Source organism: Sprattus sprattus (assembly GCF_963457725.1).
Source record: "Sprattus sprattus genome assembly, chromosome: 18".
NCBI classification, from domain to species: domain Eukaryota; kingdom Metazoa; phylum Chordata; class Actinopteri; order Clupeiformes; family Clupeidae; genus Sprattus; species Sprattus sprattus.
Window position 1 is genome coordinate 4,155,921 of NC_137916.1, and position 18,290 is coordinate 4,174,210.

Here is an 18,290-nt window from a genome sequence, read left to right on the forward strand (position 1 = left end):
TAGCAAACGCCAGCTAGTTGCCAGGAGCTTAACCCTTCCAACACGATGGCGCCCCATGGGGCGTTTGATGGTATTTCTATTAATAGAATGTAAAATCTCCGCGAGTTTTTGTCCTCCAAAAATAAAACTAACACCCTGAGAAAGCTTGAATCTTCTAGGTTTCAAATATATGCAGTTCGAAACAAACAAATAAATGAGCAATTTGTAAGGAGAATACAGGTAAAGCCTTGCATATTTCTCTCTCAGAGTGTGAAAGCAACCAGTGATCGCCCACCCATTAGGAAATTAGGGCTATTCATATAAGATCATGGTAAATCGCAGATCGCTATTGGGTAATGACGTTGCAGTAAAACGTAAGAAAACGCCCCATTTTTCCGTATAAACAAGGCAGCATGTAAGGATGTTTACACTTGGACTGAAGAGATACATGATGGTGAACTCCTTCTCTGCTGCCGAAGCTTGCGCCAAATTCAAGAAGACCTAGTCAGCGAGGAGGAAACCACATCCTCGGATGAGAGCGATGACGATATGGAAGATGAACACATGCACTTTGAGCTTCGTCTTTACCCCGTTGAGGATATCCCTGTTGAGTAAGTTTTATTTGTTTATTTGTTCACCTAGCTCTTGTAATGAATGCTGTTGATTAACTTATAGGGAGTAAAATGCTCCTCTGAGTTGAACGAAATATTTTAGTATGCTACTGTTTGCATAGTGAATAAATTACTTTATGCTTCTAAGACTATTGTTGCGTTAGAGTTGCGATAATGATGTTAGGGTATATCAACGATTGTTGTTGACGTTTCGAGTTCGTTGTCTGTGCTGATATAAGTAAAACATACTTGGTGACTATATTGCAGCCATTGATGTAAAAATGCAAACGTGTCTTACTGTTATAGCGAGTAAAATGCACGTCGGTATGCTATGAGTTGAATAGAATGTTTAGTATGCTACTATTTGCAGAGCGATTAAATAGAAGCATAGTATAGTAGAGTTGGGTAAATGATAACAGGCTACACATATAAACGATTGTTGTCTGTTCTGAGATTAGTAAAACATAGAACTACATGGTGACTATATTGCAGCGGATGATGTAAATTGCAATCGCTAAAAACATGTCTTACTACTGTGGGTAGTCGTTAGAGTTATTATGACGCGTATGGTAGGTGTGAATCAAAACTAGGAGGTGTTTGTGATCGAAACTGTAGTTGTTAGAGCGCTAAAGTGATATGTGTTACAATGCCCGAACATAAAATGAAAGAGCAACAGTTAATTTTATTTTACTTTATTACAGAAACTTGGAGAACATTGCACCTACACCGCCAAGGAAGAGAGCACGCTGTCAGCCTAACCCAGATCTGTCGTCATGGAAGTCAGAGGGTGACAATGATGCAACTCCATCAGCACTGAGGTTTTTTCCTGCAAGGGAGCCTGGTGTGCAGCTGAATGCAGCAGACAACCACACTCCTCTAGACCTCTTCAAGTTGTTCTTTTCAGAGGATGCTGTGGAAACCCTCTGCCAGAACACCAACAAGCAAGCTGCTAGGAGCATTGCCAGAGGTGTAAAGTACAAATGGGTGGATGTTGGAGTTGCTGAATTCTACAGATACATTGTACTGGTTTCTACATGTGCATGATCAAGCTGGATCACATTTTTGACTACTGGAGGAGAAACACCATCTTCTCCATCCCTTTTGTGGCAGATGTGATGGTAAGAGACAGGTACCAAACCATATCATGGAATGTGCACATGAGTGACCCAAGCGAGGACATGGTGAATGATGCCTACCTTTATGTACCTACTTTTATGCACCTTATTTTATGTACCTACTATGCCTTTACTTTTATGCACCTTATTAAATTCACCTTCTTATGCGCCAAGCTTGTTTGCAATTTCTTGTATGTACTTTCAAAGCTGATGGTTGTGGGGGAGAGATAGCCACAATGACAGTCCAGGGCCATTGACAAGTGGGCCATTGACAGGTGAGCCATACTGGAGAGGGGCACTCACAGGGCAGTTTACACCTCTTTCATCAATATGCATAGTGGTCTAGGTGGAAAAAAGTGTCACCTTGTAAAATTCTTATAATTAGTGTAGAAATCACACACACTTTCTGAATGCTAAACTCACCTATGTGGAGCAAACACATATGTTTACAAGGTTCAGAGTAAAAAAGAAAACTTCCAAAATATTTACAATGTGTTTTTTGTAAAAAGTCTGAGCACCTCTAAAGCTAGAGTTAATTTGAGTGTCTTTAGATTTAATTTTAATACAAAACTTTTTTTTACTACATTCCTTTACTCTCATTTTATTATTGCTGAGTGTTGTTCTAGAATATAATCATAAATTCCACTTTTGCCTAATGGTTTTTAGTCAGGTGAAATATACAAAAATATCAGGCATGGCAGACTACCTAACAGAGTCAAAAAAAGCCCTCGGGGTTGGAAGTGTTAACATACACTGCATCAATGTTGAACAAAACGTACCAAAAGACCATTATGAACTTTTTTTATTTAAATCTTGGTAGCATTTTGTGAATGGGCAACCTACCCCTGGGTATCCCAAGGTATGCATAAGGCACAACCTGGGAGCCAACTGCTACGTTGCTGTACTGTTCTCTAGATTGCCACCACCCTAGCTAGCTAGATAGAAAGATACCGCCCGAGAGTGAATACATAATAATAATACAGAATCTTTGTAGGTTATTAGCTAGCTTGAAATAGTATATACAGATCTTACCCAGTGGTGAAAGAACATGACTAGTCTAGGTTGTGTTTAAAAAGTTGCATTTAATGAAGAGGTTGTGGGGGTTTCTAATTTTTATTGAGACCTGTATGCTTTTGCTTCGATTATTGTTGTCTTCCCCTTCGTTGTTAATCTTAATATTTTGGATTAATCCTTCCACTGCATATTGCAGTCCCTTTTGCCTTGATCAGGAGGATATTGCGGAGGTATTACTCCTAAAATCATGACTCACACTGACAGCTATAGTGCTTGTTCCCGTACTCGCCATGGCTTTTAGGTTGACAGTTCCGGGAATTGTGTCAGACGTAGCAACAATAACTAGGGGGCGGAGCCCTGGCGATCGGTCAATTGAAAAGTAAAAGAAGAAAAAAAAAACAGAGAGAGATCCTTACCAACCCTGATAAACCCTGTCGCCACAACCCTAGTCGTCTTCATTGAACAACAATCACACCCTTATTAAGAACATAATAATAACACACATTCGAGACACCTCTTCAAGAGTCTGTGGTTCCCCTAAAAGTTTGACCCGTGATCCTTGAGTAGAGCATCATCCTCAAATTCCCGCAGCCCCCCATCCCCCATTATAGATATCATAGGATACCACAGTAATGACAAAAAATAAGTAATAAACACTTTGGTCATTAAGAGTTTGAAGGTGGAAACGATAGTAATGACAAAATATACAAGAAAAAAAACCGCGGTCGGCTTTGCTCCTGGCATTGAACAGTCCAACTAAGGACGCATGACAGATTTGTATACAGTGATATCAAGTAAATGAAAGTACCTTACTCTTTTTACCTTATTGGAAAGAAAAGAAAAAAAAAGTCTTAAGCCATCGAGAGACCCAATGATTTCTACAGCATGTTCAACACAGAATGAGTATTTATGATTTCTACTGCATGTGTTCAACACAGAAGAGAGTGGAGAAAGAAGAAACATTAGCACATTTGAATAGCTGCAGCCTCCTTGCTGCTTCACATGACTGCTAACACATCCTGGGGAGCTGACAGCCTTTCGACAGGAAGTGTTAATGAGGAAGCGAAACGCAACAACCAGGAGAGAGATAATGGCTTTAGGAGCAGTGGCTCCGAAGCCTTTCATGCGTTCTTTATTTACGTGTTCACTGGGGTTATGAGTAGAACCACGTGATGACACTTCTTTATAAGGAACTACGTGTTCAATGCGGTTATGAGTAGAACCGCGTGATTACACTCCTTTTTGAGGAACTATGTATTCACTGCGGTTATGAGTAGAACCGTGTGTGTCTATGACTCTTCAGCAGGGTTGTGTGTACAAGCTCTAACATCTTAATCAGCTGTCTGTGTGTACGTACTCTAGATTACACATGCATGCAAGTCACAAGGACAACAGAGGAGACTGCTGGCAAGTTCACACATGTTTTGCTTTCTCCATTTGACTTTAGGGAGGCCAAATGTTCCACAGGTCCAGGAGGAGCACCTTGAGATGACTGGAGAAACATGCATGACCCCTATAGAAGCCTCTCTATTCACATCAGACCAGCACCATGACCCCTCTAGAAGCCTCTCTATTCAGATCAGAGCAGCACTATGCTAGAAGCCTCTCTATTCACCTCAGACCAGCACCATGACCCCTCTAGAAGCCTCTATTCACCTCAGACCAGCACCATGACCCCTCTAGAAGCCTCTATTCACCTCAGACCAGCACCATGACCCCTCTAGAAGCCTCTCTATTCACCTCAGACCAGCACCATGACCCCTCTAGAAGCTTCTCTATTCACCTCAGACCAGCACCATGACCCCTCTAGAAGCCTCTCTATTCACATCAGAGCAGCACCATGCTAGAAGCTTCTCTATTCACCTCAGACCAGCACCATGACCCCTCTAGAAGCTTCCCTATTCACATCAGACCAGCCAAAACAACACCCAACCCCCCCTCCCTACACACACACACACACACACACACACACTGTATCTATGGAAGTTGCTAAAGTGGGGAGAATGTAACAGAAAGAAGACATGGTCATCATGACATACTTATGGAAGGTTAAGATGAAGGGTTATCTTTGCGTGAGGAGTCTCAAATGAACACTCAGGGGCCAAGACTTCAAAAGAAGCACTGATTAAAGAGTGAACAGAAGTTAGGAAACCATGGCAAACCATAGGCTGAAGGTACTGCATCACAAATGGGGCCCTCTAGAGGTCTGTTTTCCATTCTACAGCAGCAGTCTGCTGACATGCTGCTAATCACTGTCACGTCTGACTGACAGGCTAAGGGTACCCAGTAAACACATGCGGGGAGGAAAACAAGCCAGAGAGGTACTCTGTCTGTGCCAGGTGCCACTCTGAGTGTCAGTCAGACGATGAGGTTGTCACTGGGTCTGTAGGACAGGACTGTGGGACGTTCAATATCTCCACTACATCAGTCTCATTAGAAGCCACTCCCAAGCATTCTTCCCACTCAAATCCATTCCAAAGCTCTGAACTTAAGTGTGTTAAAGGTTTCTTACATTCTAGGGTTAGATATAGTATTGTGTGATGTGTGTATGTGTGGAGTTTGGTTTGGTGCATGTAGAGGAGAGCCTGGGCGGTGGGTCCAGTCCTGACTGACCTCTGCCAGATGGAGAGCCTGGACCAGGTGCTGCAGATTTCACGCTCAGCGGCTTTTCCACAATGACAATCTTTCTCCTGCTCTACACACACAGACACACACACATACACACACTCAGTAGCAATGTGCATTCATGTGTATGCCTACCTACAGTGCATGTGTTTATGCATACAGTACTTACTTACACACACACACAAACATAGTGTATATAGTTTGCTCATTAGGAAGGATTCAAGCACACAAATGTCTAAATATACAAATATTTTTAATGTTATCCTCTTCTCTTTCCCTTATCATTCATACTGCTCACTCACTCATTCATAGTTTCTTCTGTAGGATTTCTCTGTGTGTAAACTATCCACTATATTCACATATGCACACATTCACAATTACACACACACACACACACACACACCACACACCACACACCACACACCACACACCACACACCACACACCACACACACACACACACACACACACACACACACACACACACAAAAAGCTGCCTAAAGAGGAGGGGAGCTCCATGCAGCTCACCAATCTGTTCACGCTCCCTCTATACTGTCGCCCCCAGACAAAAGATAAAAGAGTCCCATTTACACAAAGAAGCACACGCCTGTACACACACACGCACACACACACAAACACACAAACACACACACACACACACACACACACACACACACACACCTCGCACACAGACAAACACACACACGCACAAACATAATCGCCAAACCATCCACACTCATAATCTGCTTCACTTGTACCTGCACATCATTCACATCTAAACAGTCTCACACACAAGCATGACACACACACTCCTCTCTCAGAGCACGGAAGAGAAGAAGAGAGTTAGCAGAGGAGTAAGAGTCTGCTGAGCACACACACACACACACACACTCAACCACACATCATCTCTCAGAGCACGAAAGAGAAGAAGAGAGTTAGCAGAGGAGTAAGAGTCTGCTGAGCCTGCTCTCACTCACTTACTCACCGTGAGAGTGGGGATGGCAGTGACCAGCGAGTACACCAGGACGGGGGGGACCTTGCTGCTGTGCTCCGGTCCGGGGTAGGGCTTGGAGAAGGCCTTGTCGTAGCAGAAGAAGCCCTGGACGTGCACGGGGAAGGTGTCCGTGTACTCAAAGTAGTACGCCAGGAGCACGGTGCCGGCCATGATCACCAGCTGGAAATAGAACATGATCCGGTTGTTAGAAGAGAGAGTGAGCGAGGGAGAGAGAGAGGAAAAACAGAAAGTGAAAAAAGGGAGACGGAGAGAGGAGGGGAAGGAGGAGCAGTGAAGCAACCTCACAACCTCTGGTGAGACAGGCATAGAGGAAAGTGAGAGAGAGAGATAGAGAGAGAGAGACAGAGAGAGAGAGAGCGACAGAGAGCAAGATAGAGAGAGAGGGAGAGAGACAGAGAGAGAGACAGAGAGAGTGGGAGTACTCCTTTGTCGATATGTCGGGGGTAACTAAAATCAGCTAATCTGGCGTGGTAGAGGAATTGAGTGGGTGTGTATGTGTGTGTGTGTGTGAGAAAGAGGGAGACAGAGAGGGAGAGCGAGAAGGAGGAGGAGGAGGGGAGTATATACTAGGGGTACTCACTCTCACAAAGAAAAAATCAGAGTTATGACTGCCTTGGTACTCTAAAGAAGAACAGAAAAAAATCTGTGACATGAAGATTGTAGAGGGATAGACAGAATCAGAAAACGAGTGAGTGAAGGAAGAGTGTGCGTCTTGTTGTTGGATTACACTCAGCACTTCTGGAGATTATGCCTCCAACAGTGTGAATACATTTATCATTGGCAACCATCACACACTACTCTGGAGCAACAGAATGAGACCTCATTTCAAACATCCAACACTTTCTCATGATGGCAAAAACATTAGACTATTACATGAACTACATTGTACATATAGAAATAGGCTGGTTGTGCATGTACAGGTATCCATATTGTCATCATAGTGTCATCTCTATTGTCATCATAGTGTCATCTCCATATTGTCATCATAGTGTCATCTAGCCAATGTTCGCTCAATACGGAATAAACTGGACGAGATTAGACTTCGACTCACAGCACAGAGGACTTTGACTAGCTGCTGCTGCATGATCTTCACCGAGACGTGGTTAGACAGCACCACACCAGACGCAGCTATCCAACTAGCAGGCCGCACCATCTACTGGGCCGACAGAACAGCTGACTCGGGTAAGAAGACCGGTGGCGGTCTGTGTGTCTTCTTAAATAACTTCTGGTGCACAAACACAAGCATTGTCGGAAAGCTCTGCTGCCCCGAACTGGAACTTATGCTTCTGAAGTGCAGGCCCTTCTACTTACCAAGGGAGTTTGGCATTGTTTACATCTGTGCTGTTTACATCCCTCCGGACGCTAATGCTAAACTAGCATTAGCACAGCTACACGGCTACATCAGTAAAAGACTGGCCAAACACCCAGACAGCGCCTTCATTGTAGCTGGGGATTTTAACCGTGCCAATCTCAGATCTGTGCTCCCCACATTCCATCCAAACGTGACCTGTGCAACCAGAGGCAGTGTGACACTAGACCAGGTGTACACTAATGTTGTTAAGGCTTACAAAGTACAGTCTGACTCCCACCTAGGCCTGTCTGACCACCTCTCGCTGTTCCTGTACCCCTCATACCAACAAAGAATCAGAGCGACAAGACCTGCCACCAAGTCCATAACAGTGTGGAATGAGGATGCCATCCCTCAGCTACAGGACTGCTTTGACAGCACGGAGTGGACACTATTTAATAGCCTGGAGGCTTCTGACGACCCAAAAATTGCACTGGAGGAATACACATCTTCAGTAATGGACTATATCAACTTCTGTGTGAACAATGTCACAAGAAGGAGGACTGTGAGAGTGTTCCCCAACCAAAAGCCATGGATGTGCAGAGAGGTTCATATACTACTGAAGGCCAGAGATGCAGCCTACAGATCAGGTGAAACAGCAGTGTACAGCGTAGCCAGGGCAGCACTGAGAAGAGGCATAAAATCTGCAAAAGCCAAACACCGGCAACGTGTTGAGCAACTTTTCCACACTCACACCAATCCGAGACAAGTATGGGAGGGAATAAGAGCTATCTCGGACTACAAAGGGACTGCGTCACCCCCCCAGACCAGCTGTGCTACCCTGACTGAAGAGCTGAATCAGTTCTATGCACGGTTCAACAGGGACAACAATGGTGAGCTGCCTCTGCCCCTACCCTCTGACGATACTGCACCCACTCTGACCCCCCACGAGGTCAGACTCTGCCTGAAAAACATCAACCCCAGGAAAGCGGCAGGACCAGATGGTGTGGCAGGCCGCGTACTAAAGAATTGCAGTGACCATTGCAGTGACCAGCAGACAGAGGTATTTACAGACATTTTCAACCGCTCTCTAGCCCTTTCACATGTCACCCCATGTTTCAAAGCATCAACCATCATACCTGTGCCAAAAAAGACTGCAGTCAAGTGCCTGAAAGACTATAGGCCAGTGGCTCTCAACCCCATACCTGCTAAATGCTTGGAAAGGCTGGTCATGAAACACATAAGAGGCATCACACCAGCTTCCTTAGATCAACACCAATTTGCCTACAAAGCGAACAGATCTACAGAGGATGCAGTAGCCCTGCTGCTTAACACTGCACTGGAGCACCTGGAGTGAAAGAACACTTACATCCGTATTCTCTTTATAGATTACAGTTCTGCATTCAATACAATCCTTCCAGGCAAACTCATCTCCAAACTTCAGGACTTAAACCTCAATGCTACACTGTGTAACTGGGTATTGGACTTCCTGACCAATCGCACACAGAGTGTACAACTGGGGAAGCATCACTCTTCAAATCTGACCATCAGCACTGGCGCCCCACAAGGTTGCGTGCTCAGCCCACTTTTATACACCCTCTACACCCATGACTGTGCTCCCTCCTGCCCATCCAACTACATCTTCAAATTTGCAGATGATACAACAGTGCTTGGCCTCATCTCCAACAACGATGAGGCTGCCTACAGGCAAGAAGTGGGAAACCTGGCAGTCTGGTGTTCTGAGCACAACCTCAGTCTCAACATTAAGAAAACAAAAGAGATGATCATTGACTTCCGGAAGTCTTCCCAGCATAATCACCATCTCCCACTCTACATCAACGGTGAAGAGGTTGAGCGTGTCACCTCTCTAAAGTTTCTGGGTCTGACACTGACGGAGGAGTTGTCCTGGGTCAAAAACACAGCTTCCGTTTTGGGGAAGGCCCAGCAACGCCTCTTTTACCTCCGGAAGTTGAGGAAAGAACACCTTCCTCAGAGGCTGCTGTATAATTTCTACCGCTGCGCTATAGAGAGTGTGCTTACATACTGCCTGAATGTATGGTCCTACAGCTGTACAAAGGCGGGAGCAGGCAGCCATCCAGAGGCTGATTAAAACAGCGGGAAGGATCATTGGAGTAGAGCTGCCCGACATCTTGTCCATCTCCTCCTCCCGTTGCCTGCAGCGCTCTAAACGCATCCTCACAGACCCTTCTCATCCTGCCCATCATCTGTTCCTGTTACTCCCGTCAGGGAAAAGGTTCAGATCAAAAAAGGCACGCACCTCCAGGATGGCAAAGAGCTTCTATCCCTGTGCAATAAGGCTCCTCAACAGCTTACCCACCCCACCCCCCCACCCCCCTTCATCTCCCCCCGGCCCAGCCCGCCCCGCCCCCCATGGACTGCACTCTAACACTTGATGCACCTTAATATGGAAATATGGAGATATGGAAATATATTGCATTTATTATTTTTATTATTATTATTTTATGTATGATATTTATGAATCTATTTATTAATTGTTATTTATTATTATTTAGCTGTGTAAGAAGTCTGGTTGCCTCTACTGTCTCGTTGTCTTTGTGGCAATGACAAATAAAGTACTTTGAACTTTGAACTTGAATCTCCATTTTTAGAGGAGAGGGAAGCGGTTCTGTGTTCCTGGCACTGGGTATGGCACAGTGGATGGGTGGGTGGGCTTAGTGACAGGAGCCAAAGATTTTGGGTAGTATCCAAATTTGGCCACATGTACACAAATATGGGCAAAAACACACCCACACACACACAAAAATTGTCATGTGCAGTGACAATATGAGGGATTTGTTCTCTAGGAAGTTAACGTGTGTCAAAAAGCCATGCAATGTTTTCAAACGTCCGTGATGATTCATCAGCTCATAATTTATGGATTAATGTGGCATTTGATGTTCTCTCAACTATATTACATCTAAGCCTAATTTTGTCCAGAGTCATGAATATCACAAGGCTGCTGTATGATTCACTATGCAGAGGGATGCAATGCCCTGGGGCCCAAAGAGATCTGTGGCTTAGTCTGCAGTGGGCCTGAAGGGTTCAACTTTAACAAGGGTGAATGTTCTGGTTCTGGTGTTCATATAGTCCATATATCAGTGGGCACTTCATGTAAAATACTGTTCCCAGATCCTACCAGTCCATATATCAGTGGGCACTTCATGTAAAATACTGTTCCCAGATCCTACCAGTCCATATATCAGTGGGCACTTCATGTAAAATACTGTTCCCAGATCCTACCAGTCCATATATCAGTGGGCACTTCATGTAAAATACTGTTCCCAGATCCTACCAGTCCATATATCAGTGGGCACTTCATGTAAAATACTGTTCCCAGATCCTACCAGTCCATATATCAGTGGGCACTTCATGTAAAATACTGTTCCCATGGGGCGGTCGAGGATCTTATTTAGGTTCTCTCTGATCCCAACTAGCCATGATGTTTTCTCTCACCTGTGTGTACATCCAATTACACTCACTGCACTGGTCAGACCGACTAACTTTATCGCAAGATTTGCTAAAAATGCCTTTCCATAACTCTACAAAAAAATTACACCAAAACCAGTAACCAACATTATGCAGGTAATAACATCATTATGAAGTATTTCAGCTAGAATTTCACCAGTTAAAGACCAGAATTCCAATTAGTGTCCTGGAAGTTTGGCCTGTATGCTTGAAATGGTCCCAACTAGCCATGATGTTTTCTCTCACCTGTGTGTACATCTAATTACACTCACTGCACTGGTCATACCGACTAAATATATCGCAAGATTTGCTAAAATGCCTTTCCATAACTCTACAAAAAAGTTACACCAAAACCAGTAACCAACATTATACAGGTAATAACATCATGATGAAGTATTTCAGCTAGAATTTCACCAGTTAAAGACCAGAATTCCAATTAGTGTCCTGAAAGCTTGGCCTGTATGCTTGAAAACCTTGAATGTTTTTCGATGGATGCACTATTAGAAATCCCACACCAAGCTGCTGACAGCTAATATTCAGGATGTTCCTCCTCTCAGCTTCAGCTCCTGTTAACCACACTGACAGAGTGATGGGGGCCACGTCGACTCCAGTCACCCACACACACCCCAGCAAGTCTGCCCCTTGCCTTCTTCTTCCTTTCTTCTTTTTGAACTGATCCCCTGGGCGTCTGGACGTATTTGTTCATTAGTGCTTGTGAAAGTGACAGGTATGGCCTCCGCTGTTAAACTCTTCACACGCTCTAAGCTCAGTCTGATGTGGTCGCCATGAGTGCTAAACAGCAGGGAGGTCCTCACACCCATGAGCACCCCAGCTGTAGCTGACTCAAACATGGAGGCACATTTTGACAGCGCACAAGTCTGGAATGGCAAGAGCCTGAGCTCCCTGACAGGGAGATTAAGGTTTGGAACACAAATGGGATGAAATATGGATCAGATTTCACAATCTAACACCTATAATTAGTGTGCTTGCCCGAAGGGAAGCACAGTATTGTTGTTGTCAAGTTTTCTTTATTCTCCCCGTTTTTTGTAACGCTAACTCCTCCTCGCCCGTTCGAGGTACAGACGCCGTTCAAACACCGAAACGTCCGGCCCGATCCGCTGCAACCTGCTATGACTTTTCTTGGCGGTACTCCTTGCCACTCCTTTTTTATTCCTCTTTTTTCATCCCCTTTTTCCCCCATAGACTTGCATGGCAGAACTGTGGGGCATTATGACATCATAATAGGCTCATTAAACTGGCTTGCACCTGTGCTTCACTGACACCTGCGCCAAGGAACCTATTCTCTCTGTTCCTCTCCATTCAACTGTATAACTAGGAATACTAAGAGACACCTTCCATACCAGGGCTCTACAGTGCGAGTATTTCACTCGCATAAATAGGTACGTGCGAACTTCAAAAACTTGTATTCCCACTACCGTAACGTTAGCTATCCTAGCTGTGTTAAGCAGTGCTATCCTAGCTGTGTTAAGCAGCTGTAATATCTGAGTACGGGGCTAAAGGCTAACTAACACTTCGTAACGGGAGTATCCACTGGCAGTTTCAGCTAGCCGTAACGGGGGATCATTTTCATTAATTCAAGTTGTGAAGTAAACCTGTGAAGTAATTCATGAATTTAGTTGTGTGAATATAGTGAGCTAGGGTTTGTATTCCTACTACGGTAACGTGAGCTATCCTAGCTGTACGGAACTATGCAAAAGTAGCTTATACTGAAAGAATGGTTAACTTGTTATCTCACCAGTTTATTTTGTTGCTAATGTGGTTGGAGAGGATTAAGCGTGACCGATAGCGTGAGTTAACATTAACCCGTGTCCTGGGAGTAATGATTCATGAGAGACCTTGAATCATTAGGTTAACTGAAAAACGTTTGAGGATGTACCTGGACACAGCGTAGCTGTTGTAGTGTGCTCAGTTTTCGAAAACTAGACTGAAACTAAGAAGGATAACTATGACTAAATGTGACTAAAATAGCTGCCAAAATGAACACTGAGATAGGGCACCCCTTAATCTGCAATTCATGGTTGCTAGCTCTAATCAGATGTACTAACTAGGCTTATAAGAGAAGACTAACTTTTTATGCCATCGAACACCAATAACTAGAACTTATTTGACAGACTATAAACCAATGTGATACACGTGCTCTCTAGCTATACAGTAAAAGTGTTGCTTACGTTAGATACTAGACCTACAGTCTAACTCTAACTGCATTAAGTCTAACATACAGGCCTATCTTACAATAAACTTTAAGTAAAGCTGGCTATGTAACCGCATTCATTCCAATATTGTTGCAGAGATGTTTCCTTTTACCAAGATAACAATTTCAACAATTCACTTAGCTCAGTAAGTCAGTATAACAAAACTCTGGAACTATTATGACCAAATGTAACACACTAGACCCTTTCACAATAAACAAGCAAACAAAAACAGAACAACAAAGATACCCTCATATGTCTAAACGTCAGTGGAGCCAAAATATAATGGTTGAGCTTGGTTGCTTGCTAAAATATATTGGAAGAAGGCCCCACTACACTGATTGAGTAGATGTAAATACATGTTAATTCATAGGCACTTGTTCTCTCTGTCATGGCCGCAACAGAGCAAGCACACTCTCGCAGTTCGTTCACGAAACCCATTCTAGTATATATACAGCCGCGGAAAAAATTAAGAGACCACTTCAAAATTATCAGTTTCTCTGGTTTTACTATTTATTGGTATGTGTTAAAGTAAAATGTACATTTTAGTTTTATTCTATAACCTACTGGCAACATTCCTACCAAATTTCAAATAAAAATATTGTCATTTAGATCATTTCTTTGCAGAAAAATGACAATTGGTCAAAATAGCAAAAAAGATGCAGTGTCTTCAGATCTCGAATAATGCAAAGAAAACAAGCTCATATTCATTTTTAAACTACACAATACTAATGCTTTAACTTAGGAAGAGTTCAGAAATCAATATTTGGTGGAATAACCTTGATTTAAAATCACAACTTTAATGTGTCTTGGCATGCTCTCCACCAGTCTTTCACATTGCCGGTGGGTGACTTTATGCTACTCCTGGCGCAAGAATTCAAGCAGCTCGGCTTCTTTTCATGGCTTGTGACCATCCATCTTCCTCTTGATCACACTTCAGAGTTTTTTTTATGGGATTCAGGTCTCGAAATTGGGCTGGCCATGACAGGGTCCTGATCTGGTGATACTCCATCCACACCTTTACTGGCCTGGCTGTGTGGCATGGAGCATTGCCCTGCTGGAAAAAACACTTCTCAGAGTTGGGGAACATTGTCAGAGCAAAAGTAAGCAAGTTTTTCTTCCGGTACAACGTTGTACTTTGCCTGGCTGAGGTTTGTAAAAGACCATAAGGATTGAACCAAAGCAGACTGGAAGGTCTCCTAGTTCGTCTTCTCTGATGAGTCCAATTTTCAGCTTTGCCCAACACATGGTCGTCTGATGGTTAGACGGAGACCTGGAGAGGCCTACAAGCCACAGAGTCTTGCACCTACTGTGAAATTGGACTCATCAGAGAAGACGAACTAGGAGACCCTCCAGTCGGCTTTGGTTCAATCCTTATGGTCTTTTACAAACCTCAGCCAGGCAAAGTACAACGTTGTCCCGGAAGAAAAACTTGCTTCCTTTTGCTCTGACAATGTTCCCCAACTCTGAGAAGTGTTTTTTCCAGCAGGGCAATGCTCCATGCCACACAGCCAGGCCAGTAAAGGTGTGGATGGAGTATCACCAGATCAGGACCCTGTCATGGCCAGCCCAATTTGGAGACCTGAATCCCATAAAAAAAACTCTGAAATGTGATCAAGAGGAAGATGGATGGTCACAAGCCATGAAAAGAAGCCGAGCTGCTTGAATTCTTGCGCCAGGAGTAGCATAAAGTCACCCAACGGCAATGTGAAAGACTGGTGGAGAGCATGCCAAGACACATGAAAGTTGTGACTTAAATCAAGGTTATTCCACCAAATATTGATTTCTGAACTCTTCCTAAGTTAAAGCATTAGTATTGTGTAGTTTAAAAATGAATATGAGCTTGTTTTCTTTGCATTATTCGAGATCTGAAGACACTGCATCTTTTTTGCTATTTTGACCAATTGTCATTTTTCTGCAAATAAATGATCTAAATGACAATATTTTTATTTGAAATTTGGTAGGAATGTTGCCAGTAGGTTATAGAATAAAACTAAAATGTACATTTTACTTTAACACATACCAATAAATAGTAAAACCAGAGAAACTGATAATTTTGAAGTGGTCTCTTAATTTTTTCCGCGGCTGTATATACCTGTGCCATGTTCCCATTGTCAATAATTGTCATGACACACTGTAAACCTGAACAAGTTCAGTGTACTTAAAACTTTTGATGGAACCAATTACATAATACAATTTGAGTACACATATATTTTTTTTAAAGTAAACTTAACTTAAAAATTATACATTGGCTATACTGATTTATTTTGTTTTCATTTAAAAAAAAAATAAGTTCTCTGAAGTCATACATTCCAAAATCTCGAGGATTCTGCCTCGTCGGATATTTGTGTTTCTCTGGGTCTTTCACAAACTAGTTATTACGCCCTTACAAGTTTTTGAAAGGGTATCTCCCTTACGTTCCAACTTCTTGCGCAAGCTCTTACTGTAGAGAGAACTGTCATTGGTCGACCGCCTTCCCAGTGTTGCCAGATGTACCAGTGACGTGCGGTGAGGTTCCTAGCTGATGAGGCACAACAACCGGAAGTGATTACGTCATTCCGATCTCTAGTTGTTTAAAAAAAATTTAAATGTATACATCATACATGTATAAATGCATATGGTTTAAAATTTGTCATCTGACCAGGACTGAAAAAACGCTATGTTTTATTGTCTAATACTATTACTTTTAAATTATCGGGTTTTTTTTATCATAAGAAGTTATGCGGCTCAATACTCAACTGACTTGTTAACCTAACTTTAACAAGGCTATAGGCCTTCAGCTAAACGTACAACCGGTGTGCTAATTGAACTTTTACCCCCTGTCAAATAAGATATTAATAATATCAAGCGAGCGTATGTAGCCCTCCCACCAATGATGTGGCTCATTCCATTTTGTCTAGGGACAATATAACTACGGTTGTGGGATGCTAATTTAAATGACTCGGGCAGAGTTTTGAATTCGCAGTTTAGATAAAAACAATTACATATTTATTTACACAACATATTAACAAGCAAACAGTTAAACACCGCAGACATAGCACACAATACCAAAATGTTCTACTGACCAGTATAATTTAAAGTTGGTGCACTTTCGTTGGAGCTCGTAACCGTCAATTAGAGGTGAAACAAACGTAATCCACTCACGACTATCCGTATAGTTCAGTGGAAATCCGTTGTCTTCTCCCCCTCGATTTCCCTCCTCTTCTTGATGCTAGTAGTAGTTTAGCTCAGGAATAGCACCATGTCTGCTCACAACTTCAAGCCATTTTTCCTGCGCCAGCAGCCTTTAGCGAGGTTCGTGTTCCGCATGAATATGTAGTCCCGTTGGGAAACGTGCAACACAATGCAAATGTCAATACCTTCTGTCCCGTCGTTTGAAGCAAACCTTTTAGCTCCGGTATTGGTCTCCCATTATTAATCATTTCACGTTTGGACTGAAAGTCCAGTTTTGAGAACTGCTTCAGGATAGCAATACAATCTTCCATTTTCGCCGTCAAGGTCAAGTAGAAGTGTAGAAGAAGTCTCGCTCGCTCTCGCTCGCCTCCCTTCCAGCGGCAAGGGTACTGCCTGCCTCAGTAACAATATTTTTCAATGCGTTTTGAGCTCAACTCACAGGTTCTACGCTTGCGCATGCATGCGTAAAACCCAGTTTGGAGTGATTGCGCAATCCTTACTGAGGCACTGGCTCAGCTGCCCATAGACAGCAATACATTTGCCTCAGTCCATGGCACGTCCATGTTTTTTAGGAAGCGGAAATGCGCAAATTCAGCGATTTTGATAATAAAAATGCTCTGCCTCATATGACTGCACGTCCCTGAGATGTACAAGTACATTTACATTTACATCTGTGATTTAGCAGACGCTTTTATCCGAACTAATTTACAAGGAATTTATAGATGAGGAGCAGTGTGAGAAGCTGAACATTTCCCTTTTCACTGTTTCGAACATTGTGCACTGTTTTACCGCGAAATGCGGGAGTAAAGGCCGAATTATGCTCTGTTTTAGACGTAACCCGTAAGCACGTAAGATACACAACCCCCCCTTGCGCGGTAAAATACCCCCCCTTACGTGCTTAAGTGCGTCGCCCCAAAATTCCTGACTATGCGACTAAAACACTACGGCCCTACACAGCTCGCAAAGGCTGTGATTGGCCGGCTACCACAGAGTCTCACGTTTCCGGGTTAATAGCATACAGTCTTTTTTTAGACCCAGACATTTTTTTAAATCATGAATACCCTGCAGACCGTCTCACAAGCCTTTTCTTATGGATTAGGAACAAACATAACAGAAGAGGTCCGAAGACATGAACTCCTTTACAAATCCTCTTTAAACACTTATAAGGACGCTCAAATTACCGCGAATATCCCATTCTCACCCGCGATTGTTTGGAAAGAATGTGGTCATTCACGAACAAATAGGTACTTTCATATTCATTTTCCGCCACTTGTGAGTCATGGTGATATCTTTCATTGAGTTTATATTGACGTGAATCCATCAATTGCACCAGCGAGTTTGATAGAATGAGCCCGGTCTGCTCATACAAAAGTTAACAGTAACCTGCCGTTACCTTGTGGCCAGCACCATTGTAGTTACAAGCATTGACAACATGATGAGATTCTTTCGCCGTTTACCACCTCATCTTTGAATAATGTAACTCATAAACACATCGTTTTAAAGCCTGTCGCAGTCATTAAAAGATGCCAATAAACGAACTTTTGCGTCATGTGCTGTCTTTTACGCCACTGGTACTGAATTGCCAACATTTGTATTTTGTGTAACACATGTATTCATAACATCAAGCCTTTCGCCCACTACACTTTCATGCTCCGGTAAGTTTTTTTCCTTTGTCCTGCTGCAATAAATAGGCTTACTTAACTCCAAAAAAAATCTACAGTTCTGGCGTCAATTTGCTTTGCAACACGTAACACGGCTCACAATCCTTGCAATC

The 18,290-nt window shown here is 43.1% G+C and overlaps 1 protein-coding gene across 1 annotated transcript in view; it reads right to left on the reverse strand.

Moving 5' to 3' along the window:
• Window positions 1-18,290, reverse strand: part of plppr2a (phospholipid phosphatase related 2a) — a gene marked incomplete at both ends in the record, with an annotated part of 61,604 nt that overhangs the window by 23,277 nt on the left and 20,037 nt on the right. Inside the window, one exon of the mRNA XM_080855992.1 lies at window positions 6,329-6,517. Within this exon, the coding sequence (XP_080712118.1) occupies window positions 6,329-6,517 (189 nt within the window). The remainder of the gene's footprint in view (window positions 1-6,328; window positions 6,518-18,290) is intronic.